Raw genomic sequence first — 17,912 nt, 5'->3', positions numbered from 1 at the left:
ATCAATGCAAAACTCTATTTCCCTTCCTGGTGGCAACCCTGGAAGCTCCTCAGGGAAGACATCCATGAATTCTCTGACAACAGGAACATTTTCCATGCTGACACCTTCTACAGATGTATCTCTCACCAATGCCAAATACCCTTGACATCCACGCATCAACATTTTTCTAGCACTAATTGCTGACACCAAATTATATGGAGCCACGCTCCTGTCACCATCAAAGCTAAACTCTTCCACACTAGGTATGTGGAAATACACCTTTTTGTTCCTGCAATCTAAAGTGGCATAATGAGTTGCTAACCAATCCATTCCAAGAATTACATCGAAATCTATCACTGGTAGAGGAACCAAGTCTGTTGGGAGGATCTTTCCGTCCACTACTACTGGGCTACCCGGAAAAATCATATCTACATCTATGTTGTCAATAAGTGGGGTAGCTACCGACAAAGGGCATTCTAAAGTTGTAGGGTTTCTACCCAATCTCATGGCAAACACAGGGGAGACAAATGAGTGCGTAGCACCCGGATCTATCAAAACACGAGCCTCATAGGAACAGACCAGAAGAATACCTACCACGACTGCATTGGAAGCCTGAGCATCCTGGTGGGTCAGGGTGAAAACCCGAGCTTGACCCCTACCCTGAGTGGCAGAACCCTGATACTGACTTCTACCTCCTGATCTACCTCCAAATCCACGTCCCCCTTGTCCTCGGCCCTGTTGGCCACTGAACTGACTGCCTGCCATGCTGGTAGCACCCGGATACAACTGGCGAGGAACATTTAAAATAGAACCTTGTGACCCCATCTGTGGCTCACTGAAAATGGGGCATTCCCTAGTAAAGTGACCTGGTTGGCCACACCTGAAGCATACTTCTGAACCCATCATACAAGGTCCTGAATGTCCCCTTCCACACTGTGCACAAGGTGCCAAGGAGGATCCTGAACCAGACCCAGAACTGCTATACCCTGAACTGTGACCACTGCTGGATCCGTACCCTGGTCTGAACCCTCGGGATTTGTGTCTAAAACCACTCCTCTTATTCCTGCTTCTTCCTCTGTAATTAGTTTGGCCACCACTATCCATAGTACCCATGTGGGGAACACCTGAAGAACCCTCTGCTCTGTTTTTCTTTGCTCTTCTGCTGTCATACACAGCATAGCTAATCTCTATCTGTCTGGCTCGATCAACTACCACATCAAAAGACTGATCAGACATCATGGCCAGGTTTGCATACCTCCTATCCAGCCCCTTTAGGAATCTCTTCACCTTCATAGTTTCTGTAGATACTGCTGTAGGGGCATACTTGCTCAATTCTAGAAATTCTGTTGCATACTCATCTACAGACCTGCCATTCTGTCTTAAGAACTCAAAGGCCCACTGCTTTTGATCTCTGAAGCTTTCTGGCACAAACTGATTGATGAACAGTTCCACAAACTGAGTCCATGACAAACCCTCCATCCAAGGTAATATGTAGTCATTCATCCATTGTCTAGGCATAGGTCCCATGACATGTTGCATACACTCTATAAGTCTTCTATCAGTCAACTGCAACTCTGTTCCTGCCTGTCTGCAAGAATCCAAAAATCGATATGCATCATCTGACACATCATAGGTACCAGGCACCAATTTCTTGAAATTTATTATCTGTTTGTAAGGTTCCCCTCTTGGTGCGGTGGACTGCTGCTGTTGTGGAGGGTGGACCATATACTGTGCCATCATGTCGATGGTTCTCTATAACCCAGCTAGAGTAGCTGCCATGGGGTCCATGGGACCCTGTGCCATAAAAGATTGATCCTGAACTATTGGCAGCTGCTCTTCTACTTGAGTAGCTCTAGGCCTCCTACCCCGCCTCCTCGGGGAAGGCGTCTCATCCTGTGCTGACACCTCGTTAGGCACATCTGGTTCTGGTGCAGTGGCAGCTCTCCTGCTTCTATGCATTTTCCTGAAATTCAGCAGCATTAGCCCACAAAATTCAAAACTGCACATTACATAGCTCTATAGACTCATGTTTATACATAATTATATGAAGCAGAAACTAGAAGCAAAGATGACAATGTAAGACGAATGTGGACCCTATTTTCCGCATATGACTCCTAGTAGACTCTTCCCAACACTTTAGACAACATTCCCTAAGAATCTAGCGCCTAAGCTCTGATACCACATTTGTCACGACCCGACCTATGGACCGGATCGGCACTAGGACCTGGGCCAGCCTAAAGCCCCCGAGGCCCATAGTAAGCCTAACTATTCACTAACCCAACTCTAAGGCCCATTGGGCCCAATTTCAAGAAATCAACTGGACAGAGTCCGGCCATAAAATGGACCTTCCAATAGGGAGTTTTTGACTCACCCAACCTATAAACACAATAAATAATCAATTGGGAAGCTCAGCTCACCCTCCACATACTCATATCAGCATAAAAATAAATGGGAGCTCAGCTCCCTCATCCAGTCCATCAAACATGCGTGTGATAAAAATTTTACAGGTCCAAAATAACAATTTATATTACAGACCCAAATCAATTAAATATTTCTAACACATACGAAAATTCTAGAAGTTTATAAAATTACACAAACACGAATAAATGACCTGCGAGGGAGAAAAGCAGGTTAACCTCAAAAATATTCTCCTGTGGCCTGGAAAAATATTGAACAGGAGTGAGCGTTCGACTCAGAGAGTAAAATATCAATTTTAACCATAATCTCTATAACTATCTAAAGCTAATGCATCCTGTAAAGTGAAATGCAACATCAGTAATAAATTCACATCATAACAGCAAAAAGGTAATTTGGAGCACTTACGCACCCAGTAATATCAATCATAATATATGGGAGCTGATCCCTATCTGACTCTCTTAAATCCAACTTTGTGCGTGAAGAACTCAGCTTGGACTTCCACTTAATAACCAAATCGGGGTCCCAACGAAGAACTCAAGCCGTGTCTACCCCGAAGGACCGGGTCCCAGCGAAGATCTCAAGCCGTGTCTACCCGTCCTATCCATAGTCCACACCACATCACACGCACGCCAACGCAAGCATACTGCTCCAAATTACCACAACAACATCCATGGCACTTTAACAGTTGTGAATGCAACATAAAACTTGCCTAGAGTTTAACTACATAATTATATACATATAAGTGATGCATGGGCATGCTTGAACATATAATAATATCGAAATTACAATTAAAATTAATATTTTACTCACAGACTTGACAGCGATCACTGTGGCCGCTGGGCGAAGGAAGAAGGCTGTCGCGGCTCACCTGACAATTACATTATAATTATTTAACACAATGGACTCAATACAAATCATGAAAAGACCAAATACGTCCTAAGTCGTGCCGAAAATCCGGCAGAGTCTCCCCTATACCTAGGACCTACCCAACCTGCAAAAGGGCTCAAAACACACTTCTATATTAACAACTCATATATCCACAACTCAATCACATCACACAGTCCCTCCTGAGCCCATCAAATCAGTCATCCATCACAATATGTAAAATTTCAATTTAGTCCTTATAATTGATCATTTTTGCAAAAATTGTCCAAATAAGCTCTAAAAATTCTAAAACTTTGCCCCGCGGTCCTTAGCAATATCACTAGGCTATTGCAAAAGGAATCATAATTTTTTGAGTTACCACGAATATTTTATGGATTTTTAATCCTATTTAAGCACTAGAAAATTACGAAAAAGCAAGGTTCGGGTTTACCTTTGCCGATTCGGACTTTGGGGACGCGCTCGGAACGTCTGACAATGGTAGGGTAGCCCAAAAGTCTAGCCGATTTCGACTTCGGGGACGCGCTCTAGTACTCTCGGTTTTCTCGTGGGGTTCACGGTTTGCGAGAAATCTAGCCCAAAAGTCAAAATGGGCTAAAACTTCCTAGGTAAAAATTGGACAACCCGCTCGATGGATCTCGGCGTTCTTGGTGTCTATGGAAAGCTCTCGACGAGTAGATGGATTTAGACACAAGACCCGGTCCGATTAGTGGCCGAATCGGCCGGATTTTGGCCGGGAAGACGAACGGTGGCGCGCGCGCGTTGCTCCACTTCGGGCGCTGTTTTTCGACGTTCCAGGCTGCGGTCGGTGGGCTGGGACGGCTGGGGGTGGGCGCCAACGAGCTGGGGTGGCGGGGGAGGTGGCGGCGCGGCAAGGGGAGGATGGAGGAGAGAGAAGGGGAGGGAGGTCGGACGCACGCAGGGAGGAGGAAGAAAAAGAAGAAGACCTGTCCGATTCGATCGGTCCGATCCAGTCCAATTCGATTCGGCCGGTTCGATTTGGAATACAAAAATTTTGAATTTTTACTCTGCCTTGGGAACGAAAACGAGGTCCAAAAATTCCGAAAAAAATTTATAGACTCCAAATATATTTTTAGTTTTGCCACGTGGTCTTTAAATTAATTTTTAAAAATTATCAAAATTTATATTTTCGAAAAATCGAACCCGATTTTTAAAATTCGAAAAATCTCAAATAATTTCTTAAAATTTAAATAAAATTAAAATATCAATAATACTCATAAAATAATAAAATTTAAAATTTTGGGGTGTTACAATACAATAATAATTTAAAAATTTTAAATATTAGCACACCTGCAAATAAATGACTAGTATATAAATATGATTATTATTTTCTTTAAAAAAATTAAATAATAATTTTAAATTTTTGATATTCACCCATATAAACACTTTCATTTATTAAAATCCATCCTCTTTTACTAATAGCTTATCATTTTATGTAAATTATTTTACATGAAATAATTAATTTACTATATAATTTTTCATATTTAAATCAGCATAAGCTTGATTTATTTGGGCTTTTAATTTTATGAAGGCGAACCACAATTCTTTATTTCAACTAATTATAGAATTTATTGAAATAAAATTAATTATAGAATTAAAATTAAAAAAAATAACATACCTTAGACTTTTACTGCTTGTTTGGATAGGTAGAAAGTGAAAAGGAAAGAAAATAACTAAGAAAAAATAAAATTGATTAGATCATTTTCCTTGTTTGGATAGAAAGAGCAAAATAAAGATGGAAAGAAAAACAAGATATATTTTCTCTTGAGAAATTTTTCTTTAATTTAGAGAGAAAAAAAAAGAAAAAAAAAGAAAAAAAATTGACATTTTAACTAGTTAAATTATATCATTATTTTTTTAATTTTATTTTTTTTATATAATTTATAAAAAAAATAAAATAATAATTAAATTATTTTCTTTTATTCATTCTCTTTTCAAATAAAAAAAAATTATTTTCATTTTATCCTTCTTTTATTTTTTACTTATTTAAACATAAAAAAAATAAAAATTATTTTCTCTCTTGTTTTCCTTCCCCTTTCAAGGTACGTAAACATTGTGTTAAAATTTTAATTATTTTTAAAATATAGATACTCGTCTTCCACAATCCACACGATCTAATTGTGACGATAAAAGATAATCCAAAAGGATTCCTTAATGGAGCAGGTTTAGCTTTTTTATCCAGCAAGCCAATTGGTAAAATATAAATGTAAATATAAATCCACACAACCCTCCAAGCGAAGTTTCACAACTCGTTTTAACGCCAAAAGCGGCTAACAGGTACGCTTTGATTTCGATGGAGAATTAGGCCTCTCCAGAGAGTCAGACTCTTTCCGATTCCATTGTTTATGTTTTGAACCATTCATCTCTACCTTCTCTTAGCAAACGCTAATAGTTGCATTAGGGTTACTGTTTTGGTTTTGCTTTTGGATTTTGCGTGGCTCACTGGAACACGTCTTTCTCTACAAGCTATGGAGTCTACTCTGGTGATCAAGGTCCGTATTATTCTTTTAATTTAACTTCTTTGCTGGTTCTTTTTTTTTTTTAATTTTTTTTTCATGCTCTATTTTGAGGCAGTTGTTAGTATTGGGTTGGGTTTTAATCATCTGGAATTATTATTGGTTAGCTGAACGGTTTCGGGGTGGTTCATATTTGGACAGTCATTTGATTGTGCGCGTTTATTTTGTTAAAATCTCTTAAATTTGAGGCTAATTTGAGCTATTAGGTGTCGTTGGACCTGATAATATAAGGTAGTAGCCAAGGGATCTGTAGAAAATGAGAAAGTTTCTATTTTATGTTCTTTTTAACCGGTTGTGCTGTTGCTATACTTTTTGCACTACCATATTGTAGTAACACCATTGGCGTTGGAAAAAAAATAATCAAGATATCCTGGATCAGTTTCCATTAAATAGTTTTCCAAAAGTTTTTCTGTTTGTGAGTTTGATATTTATAGAAGTTTCTCTACTTCAAAACGAGAAGGGACTTCGGCAGGGTGCTTAATTAAATGACTTATCTAGCACTTGTAGGCCAAACTAGAACGCACACGCTTATTATAGATATGAATTGTTTTGAAATAGTATAAATATTATTATATGAATTTTCACAGTTCTTGCCCGTGTTTAAGCCTCATAGAGTAACATGGAGAGTGTGTTGCCTTGTTTGATAACTGTAGTATGCATAGATATGATGCAATTTTCAAGGGGCCAAAGGTTATGCATTGCTCATTTTCTTAGTGACATGATGATAATTTTGCATTTTAATGTATTTTTTCGGCATTTTTGTTCACTATATGTCTTCAAAATCTTTACATGGCCATTTATTTCACTGAAGAAGAGATCTGCAATTTGTGATATAAGGTTACTTTTGTTACAACGTAACGTAATATAATGTAATGAAATGTAATCAACTATGTAATGGAATTCAAGTTTGTAATGTAATGCAATATATTAAACATTACAATACTTTGTTTGAAAGAACAAAATTGTAATATAATTACTATTATAATAACATGTTTATTTACACACACACACGTTGATGGAATGAAATCAAATTAGTAATAATATTTTATTAGATGTTGTTTCAATTTGGAATTATTAATAGTCACTACTACTACTACCACCACCACCACCACTACCATTACCATTACCATTACCACTACCACTACCACTACTACTATCACCATCACCATCAATAAGTGTTGGTAGTAGTGGTGGCGACAGTAGTTAAGTGGTGCTGGTGGTGGCGATGATGGTGTTCAGGTGCTAGTGGCGATGGTGATAATAGGGTGAGGGTGGTGGCAACCGCAGTGGTGGCGAAGTGGTGATGACGATGGAGAGGTGGTGGTGGTGGTGGTGGTAGTCGAGTGGTGGTGATGGTAGCACAGCTGCACAGGTGACAGATTGGTGGTGGTTTTGATTGTAATGTTGATAATAAATAAAATAAAAAATGAAAAAGTAATTATGATTGTACTTATTTTGTATCTAAATAAATTACTTAAATTGTAATTGATTATATGTATAATTGTCATTCCATTACATGAAATTTTTTTGTGTTACCATAATTACATTACAATGATAATTATGTCTTATCAAACATGGTCTAAATTCATGTTTTCCCACACAAACTGGGTTATGTGACCTTCATGGCTTATTTTTCCTTTTCATTGTGGCTTCAGGTTAAGTACGGTGATACACTTAGGCGTTTCAATGCTCATGTTAACAAGAGTGGACAAATTGATTTTGACATGAGTGGACTAAGGGCAAAAATCCTTGGTCTATTTAATTTCCCTCTTAATTCTGATCTTACTCTGACTTATGTTGATGAAGATGGCGATGTTGTGACACTTGTTGATGATGATGATCTGCTTGATGTGATGAAACAAAGCCTGAAATTTTTGAGGGTTAATGTACAGCTGAACAATGATAGATTTGGTAAATCTTATGCTAAATCCTGTGGTAGTTCTAGCCCCTTGAGGTCTCCTCGAGTCCAGGATCCATTGCCAAACATCAACCCCGAAGCTGCTGATGTGCTGAAATCTTTTCCAGAGCCACTTCGTGAGTCTCTTTCAAAGCTATCCCTTGGCTTGTCTGACTTGACTTCAAAAATTGTTGCTCCCAGTCCTGTGGTTGCTGAGATTCTTGACTGCTTGTCTAAAATGGGAAAAGCCTCCTTGAATCCATCTCAGCAGTCTCAAGTTGGTGCAAGTTCAAGCGCCCAAACAGGGGCTACAGAACATCCAATGGCTTTGGTAGTGCCTACCGAGGCAAATGCTACCAATGATGAACCTAGCCGGGAGGTGACGGTTGCAAATGTGACTAGAGGTGTGGGCGTGCCTGACAAACCTGTACTTACTCCTGTTGATTTGAATCTGGATCCACCTTGTGATTCTAATCCATCTGGATGTGCAAATGTTATCTCTGCACCAGCACCTCATGTTTATGAGAGGAAAGTAACTAAGAAAAAAAATGCTGGTCAGCCAAGTGAGAAGCCTTTTGGTAGTGGTGCATCCTCAAGCTCTACTGATTTAGCGAGGCCTCTTGGTAATGAATGCCCATTTGGTGGAATGCCTGCGGTAAATGAGTCATCTTTTAATCCTTTTATACTACCTCAAATTATTTCATCTAGAAGGAGCAACGGTCGCAGTGATGCCATGGTTGGCATGTTCCATAGAGGTGTTCAGTGTGATGGTTGTGGGGTTCATCCTATTACTGGACCTCGGTACAAGTCTAAAGTGTAAGGAATATATCTAAGAGTTTGGTGTTATGCTTGTAAAGATATCAAATGCAGATATGATCCCATTTTCTCCTTTTTTGTTCATGCAGAAGGGGGGATTATGATCTCTGCAGCATCTGCTTTGCAAAAATGGGTAATGAAGCTGATTACATCAAGATGGACAGGCCAGTGTTTTATCGACATCCACGGTCATGCAAGGGGTTACGTGATCTTGTAAGAGATTTCTCATCTTTACTAAGATGTGCAGCTAATGTAATCAATTACTTGAATTTTTCTTCCTTTGTTTTTGATTTCCCTTTTTCTCTCTTAGAAGGCACAGAAGTTCTGGGTTGCCCCCCCACCTCTATCACGTGTCATGAAACATTGTGGAATAAAGCCAGTTCGAGCTAATAAGCTGGACAGCCGCTTTATTTTGGATGTAACTGTGGTGGATGGTACGATGATGGCTCCATCCACTCCTTTTACCAAAATTTGGCGGCTGCGCAATAGTGGCAGCATTGTGTGGCCTAAGGGAGCACGACTTGTGTGGATTGGGGGAGACAGATTCAGCCATGCGGATTCTGCTGAGTTGGAGGTAGCATCTTCAGTTCCTTGCAACACTTCTTTCTTTAATTTTGCTTTATTATTTTTTCAAATTTATTTTTGTACAACTTCATTTAGTGGTTTCATGAATTCTTGCCAGATTCCTGCAGATGGTGTGCCTGTAGATGGGGAACTTGACATTGCAGTTGATTTTACTGCTCCAGAATTACCTGGTCGATATATTTCATACTGGAGGATGGCATCCCCATCAGGCACAAAATTTGGGCAACGTGTTTGGGTTCTCATCCAGGTAATTTGAATTTTAGCATCTCTCTACTAACTTTCAGTGTGTGTGTATATATATATATATAGGACTCACACTGTTTGTCCTTTCCTTTCAGGTTGATGCTTCTATTAAAGACTCAGTTAGTGATGGAGTTGGAGGTTTGAACTTGAATTTGCCCCCTGACTGCGGTGGCTCCAAATGCCCTCAAATTATAGATGTGAATCTGCAGCCTGTGATGGATAGTGGTTTGTTGGGTCCTTGCAATTCTTCCTCACTTTCAGTGCCCATGGTTGATGTTGAGCAGCCTGAGAAGGACCAGGAGCTGAACTTTCCTACAAATGATACACTGTTGGTTGGTGAGGGTGTTTGGACTCCTACTCCTAATCAGGCATCCTCTTCTGTGTCATATCCTATTATAGACTTGTCTGAAGCAGCCCCTGTTGTTCCCTCAGAAGCCCTTCCTGCTGTGGATATCCCAACCTCACCTGAGGAGGTCATTGTAAAAGATGCTGTTGAGAAGTCTCTTCTTAAAGAACTTGAGGAGATGGGATTCAAGCAGATTGATTTGAACAAGGAGATCTTGAGGAAGAATGAGTACAACTTGCAGCAGTCAGTGGATGACTTAAGTGGTGTTTGGGATCCAATTCTTGAAGAGTTGGAGGAGATGGTGAGGTTTTCCAAGGGGGGCATCATTTTAATCTTATTTTTTTTATTACTTCAGGAATCAGTATTGTCACAGTATATCTTTTAAAGAAACTTGTACTGGATCAAATCCTTATAGTTTGTGTTACGTGCGTGGCTGCAGGGTTTTTCTAACAAAGAAACGAACAGGAACCTGCTGAAGAAGAACAATGGGAGTATCAAGCGCGTAGTGATGGATCTTCTTACTGGGGAGAAGGCTTAATGTAGTGATGATTATATCTGAATGTGAATCGTTAAGGCTATTTTGTGGATTCTGTAAAAATTGCTCAGGATAAAGGGCAATTAGACCTTTTAGTAGGGGATGGAGTTCTGTTTCTGGTTAAACATATTTTATGCTAAATGAAGATTGTGGATAAATATGTTTAGAACTTGTTTATTTATTGGGGTCGCATTTTCTGTAGTCTTGTCCTGTGTGTATTTATTATTACTATTTGAAATTCATTAGTTGTCTTGTAGATTGGTTCCGTGGTTCATTTACTATAGGACTCTTGGTTTGCTGGAATGCGGTAATCGTGCTCAGACCATTTGTTGTGTCTATAACTATTCATTTCACAGACCATGTATTATTTTATTTTAATAATATAATTTAATATATATTTTACAATATTTATATTTCATAATTATATTATATTATATTAGTAAAATTTTAATTATGTTTTTATTTTAAATTTAATAAATTAATAAATTATTTCTCTTATTAATCTTTAAATTATTTCACATATATCAATAAAAAGATAAGTAAAATGTAAAGAAAAAATTTTAAAACGTCATTATTAAAATTTTTATATTTAAAATATAAGAAATATTTTTAAAAGTAATTTATTTTTTAATATAATTAAAAAATAATTAATTTTTTAAAAATATATAATAAGATGAATATAATTTTATAACATTCGAATTTGTATACTTAAAAAAATTTTAAAATTCTTAGAAAATATACCATTAAATAAAATTAATATTTAATATTATAAGTTATTTTTTATAGATTAATTTAAAAATTTTAATTTATATATATATTTTTTAATTTTAATATATAAAAATTAAACAATTTTTAAAAACTTTTACTAATTATTTCATATTTCATTTCTTATATATTATTTCATATTTTTTATTAATTTTTTATCTTTTAAACTTTTTAACCAAGATTTATGATAAAAGTAATAAAAATATAATAATATAATAGAAACATTGATTAAAAATATATTTAAAATTAGTTCAATTATATGATTATTTATATCATTTTATCATTATTAAAACTTTTATATTTAAAATATAAGAAATATTTTTAAAAGTAATGTATTTTTAATATAATTAAAAAATAATTAATTTTTTAAAAATATATAATATGATGAATATAATTTTATAACATTCAAATTTGTATACTTAAAAAATTTTAAAATTCTTAGAAAATATTCCATTAAATAAAATTAATATTTCATATTATAAGCTATTTTTTATAGATTAATTTAAAAATTTTAATATATATATATATTTTTTAATTTTAATATACAAAAATTAAACAATTTTTAAAAACTTTTACTAATTATTTCATATTTCATTTCTTATATATTATTTCATATTTTTTTATTAATTTTTTATCTTTTAAACTTTTTAACCAAGATTTATGATAAAAGTAATAAAAATATAATAATAAAATAGAAATATTGATTAAAAATATATTTAAAATTAGTTCAGTTATATGATTATTTATATCATTTTAAATATTAAAATTTTATTATATCCCCTAAATATAATAAAGAAATATAATATATTTAAATATTATCTTTATTTATTAATATTAATAATATTATTATTATTATTATTATTATTAAAGGTATTATTAATTATATGAAAAAGTATAAATAAAATATTAAAAATAAAAGAAAATTATATATATGTATTATATATTATTATGGGCATATATAATAAATATATATTAATATATTGTAACTTACGATATAATAATGATTATATATCATAATATTAAGAAGATAACTATTAAACAATTTATAACTTACTTATATATTTATGAAACTAATAATTTATGTGAAATAAATATGAAATAAAAATATTATTTTTTATTAAAAAATAATATAATAATTTATAAATAATAAATTTAATCACAAAAGTATTGAGTTTTGATAATTATTTATTAAAAAAATTTAAATCATAAAAATTTAGTAATGATAATAATAATATATTTCAAAGAAAAATTTAAAAAAAATTAAATGAAAAAAATGCCATGTGAAACATTGGTGTTAAGTCAAACCCTCGCCAGAGTGCAAGCCCAGCCACATTAATCATTTTTCAATTGTTGTTAATTGCACCGACGTAAAAATATTGTTTGATTTGATTTATAAATTAATTAAATTTATTTATAAATAAAAAAATATATTAATATTTAATTTAATTTAAAAATTAGAAAAAATACTTAAAAATAAGTTGAAAGACATAGAGTTAGATTAAATTGGCTCATTCAATTAAAAAAGGAAAATTAAAAAATATTTTATTATATGGGGATATTAATTCATTTGATTGTCTAAAATTATTAAAAAAAAACAAAAATTACAGTATTTTATATCTTGACTTAAAATAATTTAAAAAATTAAACTTAAAAAATTAATAGCCTATTAATTCATTAATTTTTATTTTTAAATTATAATCTTTTAATTGGTATAATTTTAATTATTCAATTATTGTTGAATGAAATTACTATTTATTGTTCATATTTTATTAGTATGCTTCAATTTTTTGTTGTGATTGGCAAGTTTATGTTTGTGTCATTTACGAGCTTCTCACAATTATATTTATAAATTAATTATTTAAAAATGATCCATTTAAAAATAATATTTGACTTCGACATCAATTTTAAGTAAGATATTTTTTATTTATTATTTTTTTAAATTATTATTTAATTAAATAAAAAAATTATATTATCATAATAATTTTAAAAATACTAATAATATCATCATTTTAACAAAATTTAATTATATATATTTTTTTTATCATTTGATAAATTAAGTTAGTCGAACATTTGAGTTACTTAAAAATTAAATAATTTTATTAAATAATTAATTATCTATTTTAAAATAATTTATAAATTAATCAAAATAAATAGAGTAAGTTACTGTCTCCCAGCCAACATTTTTTTTTTTTACAATCTTTTATAAATCTAGCTTTTATTTACTTCATATATATATATATATATATTAGAAGGACGCAGAGTTGAATGGAAAATCATCACATCGCCATAGATGTTAAAAGTCCTGATATTTTGCGGATGCTAGAAGATCAGAAGAAAAAGGAGGAGGGGGCTTTTTTTCGGTGAAAGTGAAAGGAAGAAATACAGGTAAAAGGTGAAGTGAAATAAGGTGGTCCAGGCATCTCCGATTGAGTGGGCTGTGTCCGGTGTCTGTGTCCCCATGTTTTGACAAAGATCAGTTTCCATGTGCTCTCGATTAGTTTATGGCTCCCACAGTCTTTACTATAATATTCACAAAATATCTCCGCTTCTTTACTCTATACTTTATTGAACACACACTCAATCTCTTCCATGATTTTGTCTGTAGATCGAGAGTGAAGCTCTGCGCCACAGTTATTAAAAATACTTAAAACCCCATCTCTCCTTTTAACTAACTTCTCTAGTGGGTCATAGAATTTTTCTTAAAAAATTTAAATTTAAGAATTTGTTTTTCAGTTGAGCTTCTGTTGATTGGTTCGCTACTCTTTTCCCCTTTCAGGGGGAGATTCTTCTCTCCTCCCTATGAATTTGAAAAGAAACATCTTTGGACTTTGAGCTTTGTTTGGTCTCTGGTTTCTCTCTCTCTCTCTCTCTCTCTCTCTCTCTCTCCATTGCACATGTAGGTTCTTTTATTTCTGCCTTGAAGGACATGTAAACCATAGATCTCTGATTTTTTATCTCTGGGCCTGAATTTTGAGATGTGGTTATTAGCAGAACACATTACAGAGCATGTCTTCGTTGCTTCTCTGTTCCATTGTCAGCTTATCCATTTAACGAGTGTGAACAAGCTTTTCAATGCTTTTCGTCTTTGAGGTATTCTATGTGATTTTAAATATAGAGAAGTCGAGTTATAGATGTTGAATTCTTTCCTTTTTTAGAAACATGGAATCTGGGAGTGGATTTTACTCAGCTAACGAGTTCAAATTGGATGCTAAATGGCTCATTGATCCAAAGCATCTTTTTGTTGGGCCAAAGATTGGAGAGGGAGCTCATGCCAAAGTATTCGAGGGCAAGTAAGTTCGCAAATCTTTTGAATTATGATTTTTGTTCTTTAATTATATGGTCAAAGAAATGCAAATTTTATTTCTTGATTTCTTGGCAATGGCAATCTGTTGAGCGGGTATTTCAAGTAAGGTTTTTAATTGAGAACTATGGCTTGTCAGACTTTTCTTTTTCTTCTGAGTTTTACTTGTGTTTGCATGTATTTTTGTGCATAGAAACCCCAAATCTTGATGAATGATTAGCTTTCCATGGAAATGCATCTTGGCAATTGAGAAAAGACCTGGGTCGAGCTCTTACAGCAGATTCAGAATTTTTTCATTCTTTACATTGATAGTTTGGTGCATGTTCATGTTTCGATTAACTCATTTAACTTGGTTGGATTCCCTTCAGATATAAAAACCAGACTGTTGCCATTAAAATTGTTCATAAAGGGGAAACTCCAGAGGAGATCACAAAGAGAGAAGCACGATTTGCAAGGGAAGTTGCAATGTTATCAAGGGTTCAACATAAGAATTTAGTGAAGGTTGGATTTGATTTTAAGACTATTGGGATAGTTGTCCTTAGCTACGGATCACACAAGTGGCAGAAGATCCAATTGCTAATAATACATAACAAATCATGTGTGCTAACAGAAAACGTTGAAACCTTGTGTGTCGGCAGTTTATAGGTGCCTGCAAGGAACCTGTAATGGTCATAGTTACTGAGCTTTTATTGGGAGGGACATTGCGGAAGTACTTGCTGAACATGCGACCAAGGTGCTTAGACACGCGTGTTGCCATTGGTTTTGCACTTGACATTACTCGTGCTATGGAACGCTTGCACTCCCATGGGATCATACACCGTGATTTGAAACCAGGTAATCTATTCGTTTCTGTTCTCACTTGTACTGCTATAATGTGAGAAATAGTATATTGGACAACACTCTGCCATATGGTAGGCACCCAGTTTTTTATTGAATATATGATCTTAGTGACTGATATCTTACTGTTCTGATAATCACATAACTTTGACCAATCAACTATATATCTTGGATTGCACCTCTTATTGCTTACACATTACTAAACCAGTCCTCATCAACTAATTGTTTGGGTGGGGATTGCAATTTCAAGTATAAATCTCAAACATGTGAGTGGGTACTTCTGCAAACCGCCCAATATCATTAGGGCTACTTTTTTGGCCCTTAAAACTGCCATTACTGAATTAGTTTCTTATTTGTGAAAAATTTTTTGGATTTTTTTTTCAACTTTCAAGAAGTGTGAATATATAAATGAGGCTCTTAAATGAAGTATGTTCTGCATGTTTGTACTTTAAGTTACTCCTTTGAGTCTGCTTGCAGGCTACTCAAAATGCCAAGTGATGTCATTAGATTAGATGGTTTGTGGTACGGATGTGTGACATGCTAACGAATCATTGTTTTTGCAATTACCCATCTAAGTAATGTGATTTGCTGTATCTTCCATCTTGTTGTTCTCTTTCAGTGTGTGCCAGTGATATGTTAGTTCTTACCCTCTGAGGTGATTTAGTTTGTTCTTCTCATTGGCCTTTCTTCCTATGTATTTATTTGTTTTGCAGAGAACTTACTCTTGACTGCAGATCACAAAACTGTCAAACTAGCAGATTTTGGACTAGCAAGAGAAGAGTCATTAACTGAGATGATGACAGCTGAAACAGGAACATATCGTTGGATGGCACCTGAGGTACTTATTAATGGAAGGCATAGGATTTTTTTTTTTTTGAAAATCATCTTAAATAGATAAATAGTTTTTTCTCCTCTCTCCATCTCTCTCTAGAGTCATGCTTAAGTATCACTTGTTTCGTTATTTGATGACAGTTGTACAGCACTGTTACATTAAGGCAGGGAGATAAGAAACACTATAACCATAAAGTGGACGCATATAGCTTTGCAATTGTGTTGTGGGAGCTCTTACATAACAGGTTGCCATTTGAAGGCATGTCAAATCTCCAGGCAGCATACGCAGCAGCTTTTAAAGTAACTATGTCAACTCCGTTCCTTGTTGTTTTGTCAGAGTAATGGTTCTTTGAAGCCTTTCAGAACTGTTAAAAAAATAACTAATAACTTACATGGAATTCTGCCGTTGCAGAATGTGAGGCCCAGTGCTGAAAACCTCCCGGCGGAATTGGCTATCATCCTAACTTCATGCTGGAAGGAGGACCCAAATGCTCGGCCAAATTTTAGCCAAATAATCCAAATGCTCCTTAATTATCTTGCTACTATTGCTCCTCCTGAACTAGCTATTCCTCCTCGAATTTTCACTTCTGAGAACACTGTCTTGCCACCAGAATCTCCCGGTACAAGTTCTTTGATGGCAGTACGAGATGACTTTGGAGACACTCCCAAAGCAAAGATGGAAAACCAGCCAAAAGGTTTCTTCTTCTGCTTCAACCATTGTTATTAATCCCTTAACAGTAACAGAATGACTACAATCTTTGGTTGGAGAAGTTTGGTAGACAATAGGCTCTGGAGTACATTTTGATAGCAGCATAAATAGTTAAATTAATAAATTCACATTTTTATTTTTCGTTCGAATTAGTAGAGATATTGCATTGTACTTGTCTGATACTGCTGCTGAATTTAGTCGCTTATTAGGATCATAATGCTGAGAGAATAACTTTGTCATCGACTAGAAGTTTGGAGTTGTGGTTGCAAGATGAAGGAAACCAACTTCAATTTTTGTGAGAGAAATAGTAAAAGAAATGAACAGAGGAGCTTAATTCAAGTTCCCTACGAGAATAAGAGAGGGCAAAATATATGCCCTGCTTGTAAATGGTTTTTCATTTTGTTCTTATATGTGTGCCAGTAAAGAAGAGAATTTAAGATTTGGGAGTGGTTGCCTGTTGCCTGGTCGGAAGGTCAGTAGGTCACCTTTGCTTTCCTTAAAGGTTTGTGTCTTTATTTTTACTTCATGTGGAATTTGTCAGATCCGCTGGAGAATTTCCAGAAGTCGAAGAATGCAATAAGCAAAAGTCATAATTTGGATTCTTATAAGGCGGCTTGGCTGCTGGAGGATGAAAATAATCGAACTTCCATCTTTTCTTTCTAATATACAAGATAAATGGAAACTTCAACAACGACTCACAATACTAAACACACTTATTAGGTTTAAAACTTAAACAAGTTATTGACCATTACACATGGCATCCAATTTTACCAATACTCATTGCATCCCTCTTTCAAGTGGTGGAAGCGGTTTCTATCCCCAAGGACAATTTCTCTATCATGTAACCTTTGATATTATTTTTGCTGCATTGTGCAGTCAGTACACTGAGATTTTTGGATATTCTAATAGTAGTTCCCGGAGGAGTTTGGTCAGCTTCTCACAATCATGAGAAACTGCAGCTTTCTTACCATCTTCCTCTGCTTCTAGTCTTGCACCAGCTGTGTTGGGTACATATCCAGCGGATCTGAATTGTTTTATCATGCCTTCAGTGGTCCTTCAGCGGATATCTCAAAAATCTCTCCTTCCAACTCAATTGAACTACAACAAGGTGTTTTCTTGATTACTTTCTCTTTTATCTGACTCCTATTCCTCATTGCGTCCCCTAGGGGTATTCGGTTTTGGTTCGAACCAAATTAAAAATTTGATATAGTTTCAATTCAATTTTTTATTA

General features: G+C 34.8%; 2 protein-coding genes across 4 annotated transcripts; both read left to right on the top strand.

The window, feature by feature from the left end:
* Window positions 1–5,415: 5,415 nt before the first annotated feature.
* On the top strand, window positions 5,416–10,516 carry LOC110646397 (protein JOKA2). 2 transcript variants are annotated; one of them, XM_021799825.2, is made up of 7 exons: window positions 5,416–5,792; window positions 7,472–8,529; window positions 8,619–8,742; window positions 8,843–9,103; window positions 9,212–9,361; window positions 9,453–10,004; window positions 10,143–10,516. In XM_021799825.2, exons 1-7 carry the CDS (start codon window positions 5,769–5,771, stop codon window positions 10,239–10,241), a joined length of 2,268 nt encoding a protein of 755 aa, XP_021655517.2. In that variant the 5' UTR covers window positions 5,416–5,768; the 3' UTR covers window positions 10,242–10,516. The 2 variants fall into 2 exon arrangements, with proteins under 2 accessions (XP_021655517.2, XP_021655512.2); XM_021799820.2 differs by having other exon boundaries at window positions 8,840–9,103.
* A 2,738-nt stretch (window positions 10,517–13,254) lies between these two features.
* On the top strand, window positions 13,255–16,830 carry LOC110646411 (serine/threonine-protein kinase STY13). Of its 2 annotated transcripts, none has more exons than XM_021799845.2 (7): window positions 13,255–13,388; window positions 14,159–14,293; window positions 14,673–14,805; window positions 14,943–15,138; window positions 15,855–15,979; window positions 16,114–16,272; window positions 16,385–16,830. In XM_021799845.2, the coding sequence occupies exons 2-7, from the start codon at window positions 14,163–14,165 to the stop codon at window positions 16,697–16,699; spliced, it is 1,059 nt and encodes a 352-aa protein (XP_021655537.2). In that variant the 5' UTR covers window positions 13,255–13,388; window positions 14,159–14,162; the 3' UTR covers window positions 16,700–16,830. The 2 variants fall into 2 exon arrangements, with proteins under 2 accessions (XP_021655537.2, XP_021655528.2); XM_021799836.2 differs by lacking the exon at window positions 13,255–13,388 and adding an exon at window positions 13,405–14,093.
* Window positions 16,831–17,912: the final 1,082 nt, after the last annotated feature.

Source organism: Hevea brasiliensis, chromosome 17 (genome assembly GCF_030052815.1).
Source record: "Hevea brasiliensis isolate MT/VB/25A 57/8 chromosome 17, ASM3005281v1, whole genome shotgun sequence".
Classification (NCBI taxonomy): domain Eukaryota; kingdom Viridiplantae; phylum Streptophyta; class Magnoliopsida; order Malpighiales; family Euphorbiaceae; genus Hevea; species Hevea brasiliensis.
This window is presented reverse-complemented; position numbering and strand designations above follow the sequence as displayed.